At 33.6% G+C, this 15128-nt stretch overlaps 3 protein-coding genes across 4 annotated transcripts in view; 1 reads left to right on the top strand and 2 right to left on the bottom strand.

The window, feature by feature from the left end:
- LOC123680316 (ankyrin repeat-containing protein DDB_G0279043-like) overlaps positions 1-15128 on the top strand; it is a 79820-nt gene that overhangs the window by 10609 nt on the left and 54083 nt on the right. The gene's annotated exons all lie outside the window — the stretch shown is intronic.
- Positions 1000-5866, bottom strand: LOC123680313 (clarin-3-like). Its single transcript, XM_045618146.1, has 4 exons — positions 5572-5866; positions 4008-4208; positions 2411-2714; positions 1000-1194 (listed from the first exon to the last, which is right to left on the bottom strand). The coding sequence occupies exons 1-4, from the start codon at positions 5792-5794 to the stop codon at positions 1059-1061; spliced, it is 864 nt and encodes a 287-aa protein (XP_045474102.1). The 5' UTR covers positions 5795-5866; the 3' UTR covers positions 1000-1058.
- The window catches only part of LOC123680310 (disintegrin and metalloproteinase domain-containing protein 12), a 48496-nt gene continuing 42235 nt past the window's right edge, over positions 8868-15128 (bottom strand). Inside the window, exons 13-14 of the mRNA XM_045618144.1 lie at positions 14937-15072; positions 8868-12205 (exon numbers count right to left, since the gene is read on the bottom strand). Coding sequence (XP_045474100.1) covers positions 10090-12205; positions 14937-15072 — 2252 coding nt within the window. The 3' untranslated portion in view covers positions 8868-10089. The remainder of the gene's footprint in view (positions 12206-14936; positions 15073-15128) is intronic.

Below are 15128 nucleotides of genomic sequence, written 5' to 3'. Positions count from 1 at the left end.
AAAAGCTCATGACATCACGTCAGTGCTTCACTAATTTTTTTATATATTCTTTTTGGATTTTTATTAATTTGATGAGCTACTAGCATGAAATTTTGCAAAAAACTGTGGATTTTTTCTCTTTGTTTTTTATTTATACTGGGTGTTCCTAAATCGGAGATACAAAGAAAATGAGAAATCATTTGGATGATTTCAAGAAAAAAAAAGTCCTTACAACATGGGCCCGCAAATGAGATACAGAGTATTGTAGTCTTGTACTCCTACTTTTTTGTGATGATTATACCAGTTTATCGAATCTTTATTAATCTCAGCTTGGGTGAACAAATACCAAAATTCATAATGAATTTATTCATCACAGCCTACTCCTACTAAGGGGATATTTATAAGAATCAGAATTTTCCTGATGATTACTAGAGAATTGTTTGAATTTTTTCTCGAAATCGGTAGCAGATACGGCAAAACTACAAGAAACCAAAAAGTGCAGAACTGGTCTAAAGTTTTCTTTTAACATTTTTCTAAACTTCCAGTGGTCCACCGAAAAAAAGTTTTGGAGGAAAGAAGCACACACTGTTCCAGATAAAATATCACCCTGTAGATTTGCATTCAAAATAAGCATATCACATGATGAAAACTTTAAATTGGAATATCTATGCGAAATTTAAGTTAACTATCATGTGAAGGGAAGGTGCTATGAGAAAAAAAAACAGAAAAAAATCAAATGTTAACACCCTGCATCCCAAAAATAAAGCGTTTGCTGTTTATAAGACTTTTTCTTCTCAAAATTATCCAAGAAATCTCTCATTTTCGTTTGTACTTCCAATATAGGAACACCTTGTATAAAGATGAGTTACAATTTACAGAAAGATCGAAGGAATCGAAGAAGTTTTAAGAATACGAAACTTCGAACGAACTTGGGTTCATTCATTCAATAAAACACAGGGTGTTCCATATATGAAAGACAGTAAACATAAGAGATAATCAAGGAGAAAAAATGATTCGAAATAAAACTAATAAATAATTCTTATATTTCATCAAATTATCACAAAATTATTTTTGTTACTCTAGAACAAAAGAATACCAGCTGGTGCGTTGTCTTCAATTTCCACTTTCAATTGTGGTTCCCTTGATAGGAGGACACTTCTAAAATACAGCAAACCTATTGAAGTAGCGTATAATAAAAGAGAGGCCATATTGATCCTGAAAACAAAATGAGAATTAATATTTTGGCAAGACTTGACTGAAAGCAATAGCGTTTGAGTTTTTTGTAAGTGTAAATGTTCGAGAGATTGTAAAGGGTGTTTTTTTTAGAGCTAAAGAACTTTAAATTGTAATAAAACAACGACGGATTATTCGATTGACATAAATTTCATTTATCCGCAAGATAATCTTGTGGCATTACATCTTAAATATGATTTCTGGCATATGACCGCCACGGATGGCCCGGATGTAGTCCAATCTGGACGTCCAATTTTCGATGACTTTTTCCAACATTTGTGGCCGTATATCGGCAATAACACGGAGAATGTTGTCTTCCAAATGGTCAAGGGTTTGTGGCTTATCCTATCCGCATAGACCAATGACATTACATAGCTCCACAGAAAGTAGTCTAGCGGTGTTAAATCACAAGATCTTGGAGGCCAATTCACAGGTCCAAAACGTCACCAAACGTGTCTTTCAATAAATCGATTGTGACACAAGCTGTGTGACATGTTGCGCCGTCTTGTTGGAACCACAGCTCCTGGACATCATGGTTGTTCAATTCAGGAATGAAAAAGTTAGTAATCATGGCTCTATACCGATCACCATTGACTGTAACGTTCTGGCCATCATCGTTTTTGAAGAAGTACGGACCAATGATTCCACCAGCCCATAAAGTGCACCAAACAGTCAGTTTTTCTGGATGTAACGGTGTTTCGACATACACTTGAGGATTAGCTTCACTCCAAATGCGGCAGTTTTTTTTGTTGACGTAGCCATTCAACCAGAAGTGCGCTTCATCGCTAATGGACGTAGTGCGCGATACGTATTCCGCACAGAACCATTATTTTCGAAATAAAATTGCAGTATTTGCAAGCGTTGTTCAGGCGTCAGTCTATTCATGATAAATTGACAAACCAAATTGAGAATAAATCACTTCACAGCTGTTGAATCGGTCGCCATCTTGAATGGTAATTCCAACTGAAAGTTATATACCTCGAAAAAAAACACCCGTTACTTATTCAGTGAAGTGTTATTGTGTTCACGGCAAGATTTGAATTTGACATCGAAACATTTTAGAAACACCTAAACGTTTCAGGTGATTTTCTACATAGTTCAATTAGAGATATTTGAGAAAAATTGTCAATCAACTTTGTATTGAAAATGAGAAAGAACAATAAGAATATTATCAGTTTAAAAAAAGTTTATCGCTCACCAGTAGGACCATCCTAGTGACACTCCATCAGTAAGTAATGTTCCCATAATAGATAAGATGAATCCAGGGTGGTCGGCCAAAGTACTACAAAACATGATCCCCCAAATCATTACAGCAATCAGCAAACTTCCAAATGCTACACCGTTGTAGATGTAAAGACCGAAAATGTTGAAATATACTTCAATAGGATTAGAAGCGGTATTCCATACCGATATTCCCGCGCTGAACACACCTAGTAGGCATGATATTATAAGGAATATCACCGTAAACAAATAGGCGTAGGCATTAAGGAATATTCTTTCCTCTGAAACAAAAATTAGTGTTAACAATCCCTGAAATTTTTTATTTCGAGGAAAAGAGGTATTTGGCATTGTTACTGTGTTCCACAGGCACATTAAACCTACTGTTAATCCAACAGCGAATGTTTAGACAGAAACCAGAGTAGTTATAACAGGGTGTTCCTAAATTATAGGTACAAATGAAAATGAATGATTCCACGTGGGCCTACAAACACTTTGTTTTCGAGATACAGGGAGTTAAAGTTTGATTTTTCCCCAGTTTTTTTCTCATAGCACCTTCCTTCCCAAGATATTAGGCCAATTGAAAAGTCCCTGGTCTGATGCACAGATGGCGGTGCTAGTATTAAATACATATGATTTTTAGTTAGTACCAGCTGAGTGAACCGAATCCAAAGTGAGGAAAAATACAACAGTCTGCTGGCAAGGTTATGGCGTCAGTATTCTGGGATGCGCAAGGTATAATATTCATTGATTACCTCCAAAAGGGCCAGACCACTAACAGCGATTATTATATAGCGTTATTGTTTAAAGCATGAAATGGTTAAAAAACGGCCCCATTTGAAGAAAAAAAGGTGCTGTTTCATTAAGACAATACGCTGTGTCACAAATCAATGAAAACATAGCAAAATTGCATGAATTGGGCTTTGAATTGCTTCTGCATTCACCGTATTTACCAGATCTGACCCCCAGCGACTTTTTCCTGTTTTCAGACTTCAAAAGAATTCGCTGTATCGGAACTATGTTGAATAATAAAATCGAATTTTGCCAAAAAATGTGTTTTACTAATCAACTTAAATTCGGCATAGATATTCCAATTTGAAGTTTTCATCATGTGATATGCTAATTTTGGATGCAAACATGTAGATTCGCAAAATTCACCCTGTTGGAGATATTTTGTCTGGAACAGTGTCCTCTTCTGTCTTCCAGAACTTTTTTTTGATGGACCACTGGTAGTTTAGAAAAATGTAAAAAGAAACTTTAGTGCAGTACTACAACAATTCTCTAGTAATCATCAGGAAAATTCAAATTATTATAAATATCCACTTAGTTGGCTGTAATGAATAAATTCATTATAAGTCTTGGTACTTATTCAACCAATCGGTAGTTCAGATTAATAAATCGCAAAAAGTAGGACAACAAAAAACACTAAGTGTTTATAAGCCCATGTTATTAAATGAATCCCTCATTCCTTTGTACCTCCAATTTAGGAACACCCTGTATAATCTTTAATTGCTGAAAAAGGTAAATACAAACTGTTCCTTTGCTTAGTCTTAGTGGTATAGTGAAGAAAGACTAACCTTTTGAATCATATATTAATCTAGCAGTCCTCACTTTCATCTCTTTTTCCCTTAGTACCGTCAATGAAGTAGTTTGTGGACACTCTCTTACATTCCAAGAAGTCAATGTTCCATCATATAAATCATCCAATAGTTTACTTCTCATATCGGAATTTTTTGCGCAGAGAAGAGCGCATATATTATGAGAGTAAGCACAAGTCACTGAAAGCAATAGGAAAATTAAAGGAATGTTTTATTGAAAAAGTAATCTCAAAAAACCGAATAAAAACTTCAAGTAAGTACTTAGAACCAAATCCTGTAATTTATAACGGCAATATTTGCTGGTACCTAGACCACACTAAAAAAAACCTTTGTTGTAAAATTCTAGGAAGAATTTTGTCACCCAAAGACTTCCCAAAACTGGGCGAACTAAACAAAATTCCTCATTTGTTTTCTTGCTGGTCAAGTGCCTTTGGAAATACTATATACCAAATTTTTCGGCTAGAGAAAGTTTGCCAGTATACGAAACTTTTTAAGGTCTTCTGACAATAACAAAAACGTTATTCAGTTACCTGCTTTTCCTTTGCAGCTTCCGATATTCAATTCTCTGCTGTTTAAGCGAAAAATCATGAAGTTTCACATCTTTTACCTGGTCAAAAAGATGGAATATACAGGGTGACCAATTTCAAAAGATATACTGATATAACTTAAATTAGTTAAGTATCTTTTTCAAATGGATCGAATTTGTTGATGCCTCTAAAATATAAGGTTTTTGTTTTTGATATGCTGCTTAAATTTTCGATGGTAATGTTCTGATGACAACATTTTGTACAGGGCTTAAAATGGTTATTCTTTATACAGGGTGATTCACTGATAAGTTCTATTAGACGTTTATGGAAAACTAATCACAAATTTGCATGTTGGGATTCGAGACAATGAGCTTTCTTCCTGAAATATTTTAATTTCCATAAACCAATAAAATTTTCAATTACGAATAATTAATTACATTTCAAGAAATTTAGTTATCGAAACATCGACTTTTAGTTTCTTTTTAAGTTTTCCGGAAGTCACAGACTACTCCACCCAGTTAGAAATTGTTCCTCATTTCAAGTTCTTCCTCGATAATCTTAAAGTTTTTATTTTAGGTACAGGATTTGCTGAAGTAACCTCCCTTATTTTTATACGTAAAATTTAGGTTGTAATTTGAAAATCTTGGGTTGTCCAAGTTCATGATCTTCTCATAAACACCCTGTACATTTTTGGTCCAAACTGCAAACAGTCTTATAATACTACGTATTGGCAGAATCGAAAATGAGAAAGGTTTTTCGGGAAAAAACTCTTTCTGCAGAAATATTAAAAAAGTGAGTCCTCGTAACCACAAATTTTTTCATAAGAATCTCAATAACTCATGAACCGTTGAGTTTGAACCCAAGTTATGGCATATTGCTGAAATTACCATTTACATTGCATTACCAAGGCTCGGGAAATACATAGGTACACTTTTATTACTTTGAGTATTAAACTTGTAACTCTGAAATATTTTATTACACTGCACGAAAAAAAAAAAGAAAGATGAATACATTACTTGTAATGTCCACAGCTATCTCACTTCCATATCGCTGATAGTACGTTCCGCCAAAAAGACCATAATTGAACGTTGATAATGTATTGTCACTATCTCCCTGAGATGAAAATCGACCATCAAAGTTTATCCATCCTTGAGTGAAAAGGGAAACAAAAGAAATTATACTGGCAGCTCCAGATAGAAAACAAGTTGACAACACCCAAGACCTTTTGAACTGAACCATATTTTATTTACACTATTAAAAAGGCAGAAACAAATGTTTATGACCTGAATATAATGAAGCTGCACTTGTCACCTGAAAATATTATCTACTTATCTGTTTTATCTGACTTCTAACGAATGTATTACATCGGTTCCGTTTTTAGAAGTGATTGTGGGTTTTTGGTACACGATTGTTTCATCATATTAACGAAGAAAAGGTTTTAAGCTCCCTAAGAAAGGGTGAGAATTCTTGTCGATCATCTAATGAACTTTAGTTTATTATTGATGACCTATTTTATCATGAAAATGAAAAAAAGTACCAAATGAAAATGTAATTCACTCAGAAACCACTATCGAAGGTGCCGCATTATACATTATACTGATAAACATCTCACATTGTCCCTAAAAGTCATGCAGTCATCGAACTTTTCCATCTTATCATTCGAAAGAAAAACAATAAAAACAATACAAACAAAAAGTATTTTCATTTCATACAACAATTAATTACAATATTTTTCAGTCATTTATGGGTAGACATTCTTTTTTGGTGAGAATCGATGTATAATTCGAAATCTACAATGTTGAAACACCTTAAATAACAGCTTCATATATTGATGAATTATCCAAGCTGAATACTACTAGTCTAAAAAAAAATAATTTAAAAAGGAATAGGTGTATACACCAGGCCTGAAACAGAACTGGTGACATTCAAATTATGTCAATTTTTCTAAAAAAAATCTTAAATTCAAATCTGTATAGAATTTGGCTATAAGCCATCTATTCGTATTTTATTGAACTAATTATCCTCTCGACCAAACACGTATAGAATCCTGTATGCGTCCCTCCTCACCATAATTTGGTTTGAGCTATTCTCTGCAGATGACACCACCGAGTTTTAGAAAAAAATCATTTTAGGAAAATTTTACTAGGAGAGTTCATGGCCTGATTTACTTCAAAATTTGATATAATGGGGAAATCTCGATACTTAATACCGATTTGTATTCAGATAATTCCTAGGAAGACTGTGAACTGAGATATAGAGCGTTTTGTGAAAATTTTTTTGAAAAAAAATTGGCTGCGGAAGACATTCAATGTATGATAACATGGAGAATTTTCGATTCTGAATATTAACCTATTATAGGTTTCTTCCTAACACTCCCCAAAGCTGAGATATTGAAAATTTTGTAGAAAAATAGTGCTTTACACGTGTACACAAATTTTTCTGATCGGAATCGATGCCTGATTCGGAATCTACATCCTCGAAACCCTTTAAATACACCATAAAAAGTTCAAATTCGATCGGTCGTATTATTCGGAAAAAACAAAGACTATAACCTTGGATATTTTTTCGCCAAAAAAAGTTTTTGTTTCAGATTAACTTCAAAATTTGATTTTATAAAGAATTTTTGATTCTGAATCCGTTTCTGCAATCAGTTCCTCTCTTGAAGCTCCCAAAATTGACATATTCCCTACCTGTGCTTTGAATGTGTAGAAAATGTTTCCAAGTAAGAATCGATTCTGAATTTGGAATCTACAACTTCGAATCCCTCCGAAAATATTATAAAATGTTCGAATTCTATCGAAAAACCAAAGTTACCATTTTTTCGCCAAAAAAAATTTTCGATTCAGATCGACCTCAAAATTGGTTGTTATGAAGAATTTTTCTTGCTGAATTCCTATTCACAATCAATTCCTCCTTAGAATCCTCCGAAATTGAGTTTTTGTGAGAGGAATTTTGAGTAGGTTCGACGTTCGACCCGCCCTCTGGTGGCCAAACTCTGAGGCTTAAAAATGGGTATATATGCCTCAAAGCTAAGGCATATCACTTGCGTGTAAATTGTGCTTTTGAAGTGTAGAAAAATTTTTCTGGTGGGAATGGATGCCAAATTCGGAATCTACGACCTCGAATCCTCATAAAACTATCAAAAAATGTTCGAATTTGATCGGTCGATTTTTTCGGAAAAACCAAGACTATAACCTTGGATATTTTTTCGCCAAAAAAATTTTTTTTTTCAGATCGACTTCAAAATTTGATTTTATAAAGAATTTTTGATTCTGAATCCGATTCTGCAATCAGTTCCTCTCTAGAAGCTCCCAAAATTGAGTTATTCCCTTTTTTGTGGAAAAAATTTGGAAGTGATTAGTCTGCCCTCTGGTGGCCAATATCGGAGTCTTGTAAAATGGTAAAACATGCCCACAACTGAGACTTTCCAGTTGTGTAAAACCTGTGCTTTGAATGTGCAGAAAATGTTTCCTAGTAAGAATCGATTCTGAATTTCGGATCTACAACCTCGAATCCCTCCGAAAATATTATAAAATGTTCGAAGGAGGCAACACAAATCTGCAATCAGTTTGCCTCTAAAGGTTCTCAATTTCGAGTTTTGGGGATAAATTTTGTTTCCAAAATGTTGTTGCATCAGCTTCAGAATTTGATATCTTCAAGAATTTTACACACTGAATACTAACCTGCAATAAGTTTCTTTGTAACACAGCTCAAAACTGAGATATTACTAATTTCACAGAAAAATTGTGATTTAAATCCAAGAAACACTTTTCTGCTAAGAATCGAAGCCGAATTCGTCATGTACGATCTGAAACAGATCTGGTAACAATCGAATTATGCCAGTTATTGGGAAAAAATCCTAAATTTAAATCAGTAAAGAATTTTGCTATAAGCCATCTATCTGAATTTTACTGAACTAATTACTCCCGCGGCCAAATACGTATAGAATCCTGTAATGACCTACCATTATTAGAATTTTGTTTGATCTACTCTTCCTAGATGGCACCATAGTCTATAATTCTCTAAAAATAATATGAGTATGATTAGGAAAATTTCTCTTACGAGTTTATGGCCAAATCTGCTTCAAAATCTCATATGACGAGGAAATCTTGATGCTGATTACCGATTTGCAATTAGGTAATTCTTAAGAGAACTTGTGATTTTTGTTGGAAAATAGTGCTTTAAATGTGCAGAAAAATGTTTCTGGTTGGACTAATGACTAAATACACCATAAATCAAATTAGATCAGTCGTTTTTGAGAAATTCCTTATTGATTTTTGATGAAATAAATGATGAGAAAAAATGATAAAAGTTTTGCAATAAATATATATTCATTTAAATTATGTTTTACAAATGTTTATAATGAAATAACGTACTTATTCACATGAGAAACTAATTCTTTGGTTTTTATATACAAAAAAGTTTCGAACAGTTAATTCTATATTTATAATATGAATGTACATTCTTAAGAATAATACGACCATTTTGATTGTCTTTCAAAATAAACAAATAAATGTATCTAGAATCAAAACTAGTATGAAAGGAAAACAAAACCACAGCTTTCGAAATTCACTAAAAATTGCCATAAGTGGGACACGATTTGTGAAATATGTATGTCTTTCAATCGAGCTATTTGAATTGTAATAGTTACATTATAGAGTATAAGAATATAATACTACCCATAATCTCAATAAAATCCATAATAATACATAAAATTTAATTAATTCAGTTTCCAAACAAATCTCTCGAATCACAGCTGCCATTACAAAAAAGAAAAATGGGTAGAGAAAAATAGGGCCCTTATACAAATTTCATGTATATTAAATGCATTTTTTTGAAAAATGGAAATGAAATGGAGATTTTGAGCATTTCCACAACAATGTTTATTAAAATGCTCATCTGGTTATCAGTACATTGTCTAGAACTTCATTCAAGATTTTGATGAAATGTTAGATGCTTCTTACAACAAGTTATCGAAATATAGTTCAAAAAAGATATCACAGTTTTTTTGAAAGGCATGGTCAAAATTATGTTAGTCCTACATATTTTAGGACACTTTTTCAATATGAAGAAAATATATATGAAGGCCAGCCTTCTGCTCCTTTCAAGTCAAATAATAATAAACTACAATAACACTTCGTCAAAATCTTGCAAAATCAAGTATGAGAAAAAATTAAATGTAAATGAACAATGAAAATGTGATGTCTTGAATGTAGAAAACAATTCTTGGACGAATTTTTTATCACTGTATAAATTTATACCTCGGGTCTGAGGTGCCGTAGTTATATATTCGACGAAAGAACAATAATTCGAGATTAGTTCTCAAAAAAATGTACTATCTAATTTTCACTTAAAGAAAAATCCTGTATTATAAAAAGCGGAATCCTTCGAATAATTAACTAACACAATTTCCAAATTCAATATGATTTTGGTTTTATCATAAAGTATTTTAAAAAATTTGAACACTAGAAGTGATTTGTAAGTTTATAATTCGAGTTTGATTTGAAGCTAAGTCACCCTGTGAATATTGTGTATTATTGTTGAAATTTTTGTTGCAACGCAGCAACCCTAGAACTACTACGATTTGGCAAATTTTTAATCGCTGTTTTGGAATCTTTTCCCGAAGACGTGTCTGTTTTCTTACTGTCTGCTTTAAGATCGTCACTTGATTTTTTTGTTGGTAAAACCCTACCCGGAACAGGTTTAGTACCAACTTTTGAAGCAGTCTTAGGAGTACTATTTACATTGGGTTTTACACTAACTGTAGGTTTTTTTTGAGTACTACTAGCTCGATTTAGCACATCAGGTGGTTTATTCGACTTAGAGTTACAGCTAGTAACTAAATCAGGACTGTTGTTGGTCAGTCTATTTCTAGCACCACTTGGCGATGGCTTTCTACTCCTTAAATTTACTGGAGTAGTTTGTTTGTTTGTTGGTGTTTCTTTTTGCTTAGGTTTATTGTTAGTTTCACCTAACAGTTTATCTTTAGAATTATTTTTTTTTAATACCTTCGGCGGTATTTCTGATTTTGCGTCTTTAACTTCTTTCAATTCATTCACACTACTTATTTCAACTGGTTTGTGTAACGTTGAAGGCTGAACGTAACCAGCTGAAATTTGGGTATTAGGTTGAATATATCCGCTAGATGTAGAACTGGCACTAGATTTCATGTTACCCATGTTACTGTAAGTGTTCTCAATATCAGTAGAAATACTATCTGTATTGACTTCTTTCATTTTCATTTCTTCTTCTTCTTTTTTCTTCCTGGCTAAAGTAGAAGTTGAGTAAATAGAATCGAAATTTCTATTCTTTATTTCGGAGACTATTTCACCCAGTAGTCCCAATGAATCGTTAGCATTTGTCGTTTCTGGACTTTTGGTGGGAGATTCTTCTATAACAGCGTAAATATTATCTGTACTGGGCGGACTGTCCAACCTATCTTCTTTGTTCAAACAATCGTCATACTCATTCTGACTGAAAGCTGGTGGTCTAGGAGGTGGGGGTATTTTTGGTCTAACTCCACACGGTATACTAACAGGTCTTTTAAAACCAGGTGGTTGACGCATAGAACCAAAAGTTTGGATAGCAGGTCTCTTTTTTACATCTCCACTTCTCATGCTTTTAGAACGCATCACCACAGCCTGTGTTGTTTGTGAATTTGCTGGAACGGCAGTTTGGGGTACATCTATTGTAGATTGGGGTATGGGATTGGATATTTCCATAGTCCGAAGTTGATTCCTATCTATTTTATTCGCTTTGATTTGAGACGGTTTGTGTTGTAAAGTTGGTTTTTTGTCGGTAGGCTTCAAGAAAGATGTAATTCTATTTAAGGAAATAGCGTTCTCTTTAGGAGCCTTCTTCAAAGTGTTGGTACTGGGGAATGTTACGGTATTTGTGGGTATAATTGGTGAAACAGTGTCCACAACATCGTTACTCTTAATCTGCACGCTTGGTTCAACTTTTAACACTTGTGGCTGTACAGGTATCACTGGTGTTTTACGAGGAGGTGACATAAGTTCCTTCGCAGTTGAGGTAGAACTTTCAAGAACTGGCGATGAGATAATCGGCCTAGCTGAGTGGTTAGGGTTCGGAGGAGGCAAAGTAGGCGCTGTATCCGTTTGATTCACGATGTTAACGATGGGATTCTTCTTGAAAGAAGGAGCTCGAAGCGGTTTATTGAAAAAATTGGATCTAAGCGTATTTACCGACGATGCAGTATTAGTTTGAGGGGTGGGATATAAAGTACTGTTTTGCGTGATCGAGGTGACATTTTGAGGGGGAGAATTCGCAGCTACAGAAACCACTGGTGGAGGTGGGGCGATCCTAACAGGTTCGATCTCTTTTTGGAAAGTACTAGGTGGCATTGGCGCAGGTCTTATAGGTTCAATGCTGGTGTTCAAGTTCACCTCGGTCAATGATGGTCCGGCTGGTAACGGAGGAGGTGGTCGAAGTACCCTTCGCTTATTGGTGTCTAATTTTGCGGGATTTATAGAAATTTTGAAATGTCCGAAGAAACCTATCTGAAAACCTACGGGGGTGGACGAATCCCCTTGTAGAAGAGAATGGTTGTCTTCTCCCCTTTTAGTCGGGTCCATAAAACCTTTGCCACCGTTCCCATCTTCCACGGTTTTCAACTGACGCGATGAAGATCTGAAAAAGAAAAACTTTCATGGAGTCGATAAAATATAAAGGGCCCTGGACATTTTGGAATAACTATTTAATTGAAACATGTAATATAGTAAAAAAAAAACGAGAATTAAAATTGTTTTCATGCAGAATATGATATTTTATGTCTAGTGTAGCAATTTGAAAGAGAATGCTGAGAATAAAGATACTTACCAATATGGAATGAACTAGCAATGAAGTACGGTTAAACTAAACATAATATATGCATTTGCATATACAGATTCAAGAAATCATGCAAATTCTTAAGATGAAAAAGTAAAATGTTCATGGGAATCCATAATGGAAAAAACTAAAATGAATACGGCCAATATCTGCCATCATTTTGAAATAAAGAACATTTATTTATTTCAATTAGAATGAAAAAACTGTAATAGTAATGTAACTTTTCAATCCTTTATTCCAAAATAATATCCATTTTTTGTTAGAAAGAAAAAAATAACAATTGAAGGAGTTTTTATTGAAAGACAGCAAAACTACACAACATGCAATACTAAAAAGTAAGACTAGGCATAAATATCTTAAAAAACCGTATGACCTACAAAAACCTGCTAAAATGAACTGGAGTATAAGATGAAATTTGAGTATTATGAATATCACTTAAATAATGGTGTAAAATAATTTTTTTCTGTAATAAACTACAAGAGAATTAATTTGAAGAATCTTAAATAGCAAGTTTAAGCAGAGAAAACATAAAAAAAACACAGTTTTCATTTTTCAAATGAGCAAATCAGGAAAAACATAAGTTTATAAAAATATATTTACACAGGGTGACCCATTTTAAAAGATCCTATGAAATAACTCCTTGAAAAGAGCCTGGATCAAAAATAGTATATTGTGCAACAAGTGGGGAAGTTTCCAACTTTTCTCGCGAGTGTGGAAGTTTGTAGCACGAGCCTGAAAGGCGAGTGCCGCAAACACACGAGCGAGAAAACGACTTTCTCCACATGTTGCACACTATACTTTTCCTACAACTGCACAAATTTCAATAATTCAAGTATGGACTTGATTCAAATCAAAATGGCCTTCGTTGACAGTATGTGCTAATTTATTGCGTTTCCATAGAAACGACTCAAAAGCCCAATTTCATTGGTCCATCAAGCGAGGTGTGGGCAAAGTGCCGTGAGAAATAATATTTCTCACAGTATGAGCAATACATAGTTTTGAAATTGAGTAGGCTATGAAGAATACGCTACTTTTCATAGCAGTTGTAGGAAAAAGTTTCTTACTCTTCTGGGTGACATCAAATGCAAAGATTTCAAGTTTCTATTCAAGGTCAAGTAGATTTTTTGAATAGGGAATATACATTTTCCTTTGCAGAATCTCTTTATTTGAAAAAAAAAAAATTTTTTGCCATAAAATGAACTGTTGCGGAGATATGAAGTGTTTTATGCTTAGAATGGTTATGATCTTCTTCGCAAAAATTACTGAGCAATTTGAAGAAGTGAGTATTCATGAAGAGACAAATAACGAATAGAAAATTAATTTTTAACCGAAAGAATCGAAGAAAAATTAAATTTATAGCACATTTCACCTTATCAAATGTTCAAAAGATTTACCATGATTAGCAATGCACAGTTCTATCCTCTGTTCAAAGCTTCAGATGGTTTATAAAAGCATCAATTAACGAGTAAAAAAAAAAAGTAGTAAAAATAAAAAAGAAAAAATAATATTAATAAAAACTGTTTGAAATTACGCACAATCTAAAATTCACCATTATGTACTTATGCTTCTTTTTGCAATGGCAACAATTCCAAATTGGGCATTTGGTGTCAACTCAAGTGTGCGGTTGGAAAAAAAATTCAGAAAACAAAGTAGTTTTCATTTTTGAATATTTTCATACGGAATACAAATACAAATGATTTTATGGTAATGACTTCGAAGTACTTCATCATGATTATCTCGAGCATGAAACATTATAATTAGTTTTAAAACAAACGGAACAAAACGTTATTTTTTTTTCCAAAAAGATAAGTATTCTGCAAAGGAAAATTTATATCTCCTATTAAAAAATCTACTTGACCTTGAAAAGTCGCTGAAATCAAACTGCAAGATCACCTTGAAGTTCTGCATTTGATGAAAACTAAGAAACTTTCATTTGAAACATTTTTTGATCCATATTCTTCCCAAGCAGTTATATTAGTGGATCTTTCAAAATGGGTCACCCCGTATATTCAACTTCGATTCTTCATACAGCAAATGACTTATTTTGTCACATTTACACCTTTTTTGGAAATAATACCAGTATCATTAGTAGAGATCATATTTTTCCTTTTTAAAATTAAAACAAATAGGCCTTGCAAAAATTCTTAATCAATGACTAAAATTTTCGTTATTGTAACCTTTAATCAAATTTCTGACGTTACCTCCACTATTTCCAGCCCTCGAATAATTTATAACAGCGATTTGAGGAATATCAAGACCTTGATTTCCGTTATTCCTCAAACTCTTTCTACCGTCTTTAATCAATGAACTATTAATTATTCCTTCAGGATTAGTCGTTGAGACAACGCCTGTCTGATGAATGACAACAGGAGGAATCCTAACCGTACTTTTGTTATTTTGACTCGATATTTCATTTGTATTACCAACACCAATATTACTACCACCACCGTTTGTGCTTCTAAAGCTGTCAAAACACCCACATGCTACGAAAACATGCTGAAAACTGTTTTCGAGACAATTCAAAGCTACATACATTGAGGGGAGGCTCTTCATATGGCTTCCATAGACACTATTTCTCTTTAGATAATAGTAGATGAACGCGCAAAGAGCTATAGCCGGTATAATGCCCAGAAAGACGATAAACATTAGTTGAACGTAGACTTGATTTCCTGAAAAAAAAGTTCAATCAAAACATGTAAAAATTTCAAAATCAAAACAGGTGAAA

This window comes from Harmonia axyridis, chromosome 5, assembly GCF_914767665.1.
Source record: "Harmonia axyridis chromosome 5, icHarAxyr1.1, whole genome shotgun sequence".
In the NCBI taxonomy this organism is placed as follows: Eukaryota; Metazoa; Arthropoda; class Insecta; order Coleoptera; family Coccinellidae; genus Harmonia; species Harmonia axyridis.
This window is presented reverse-complemented; position numbering and strand designations above follow the sequence as displayed.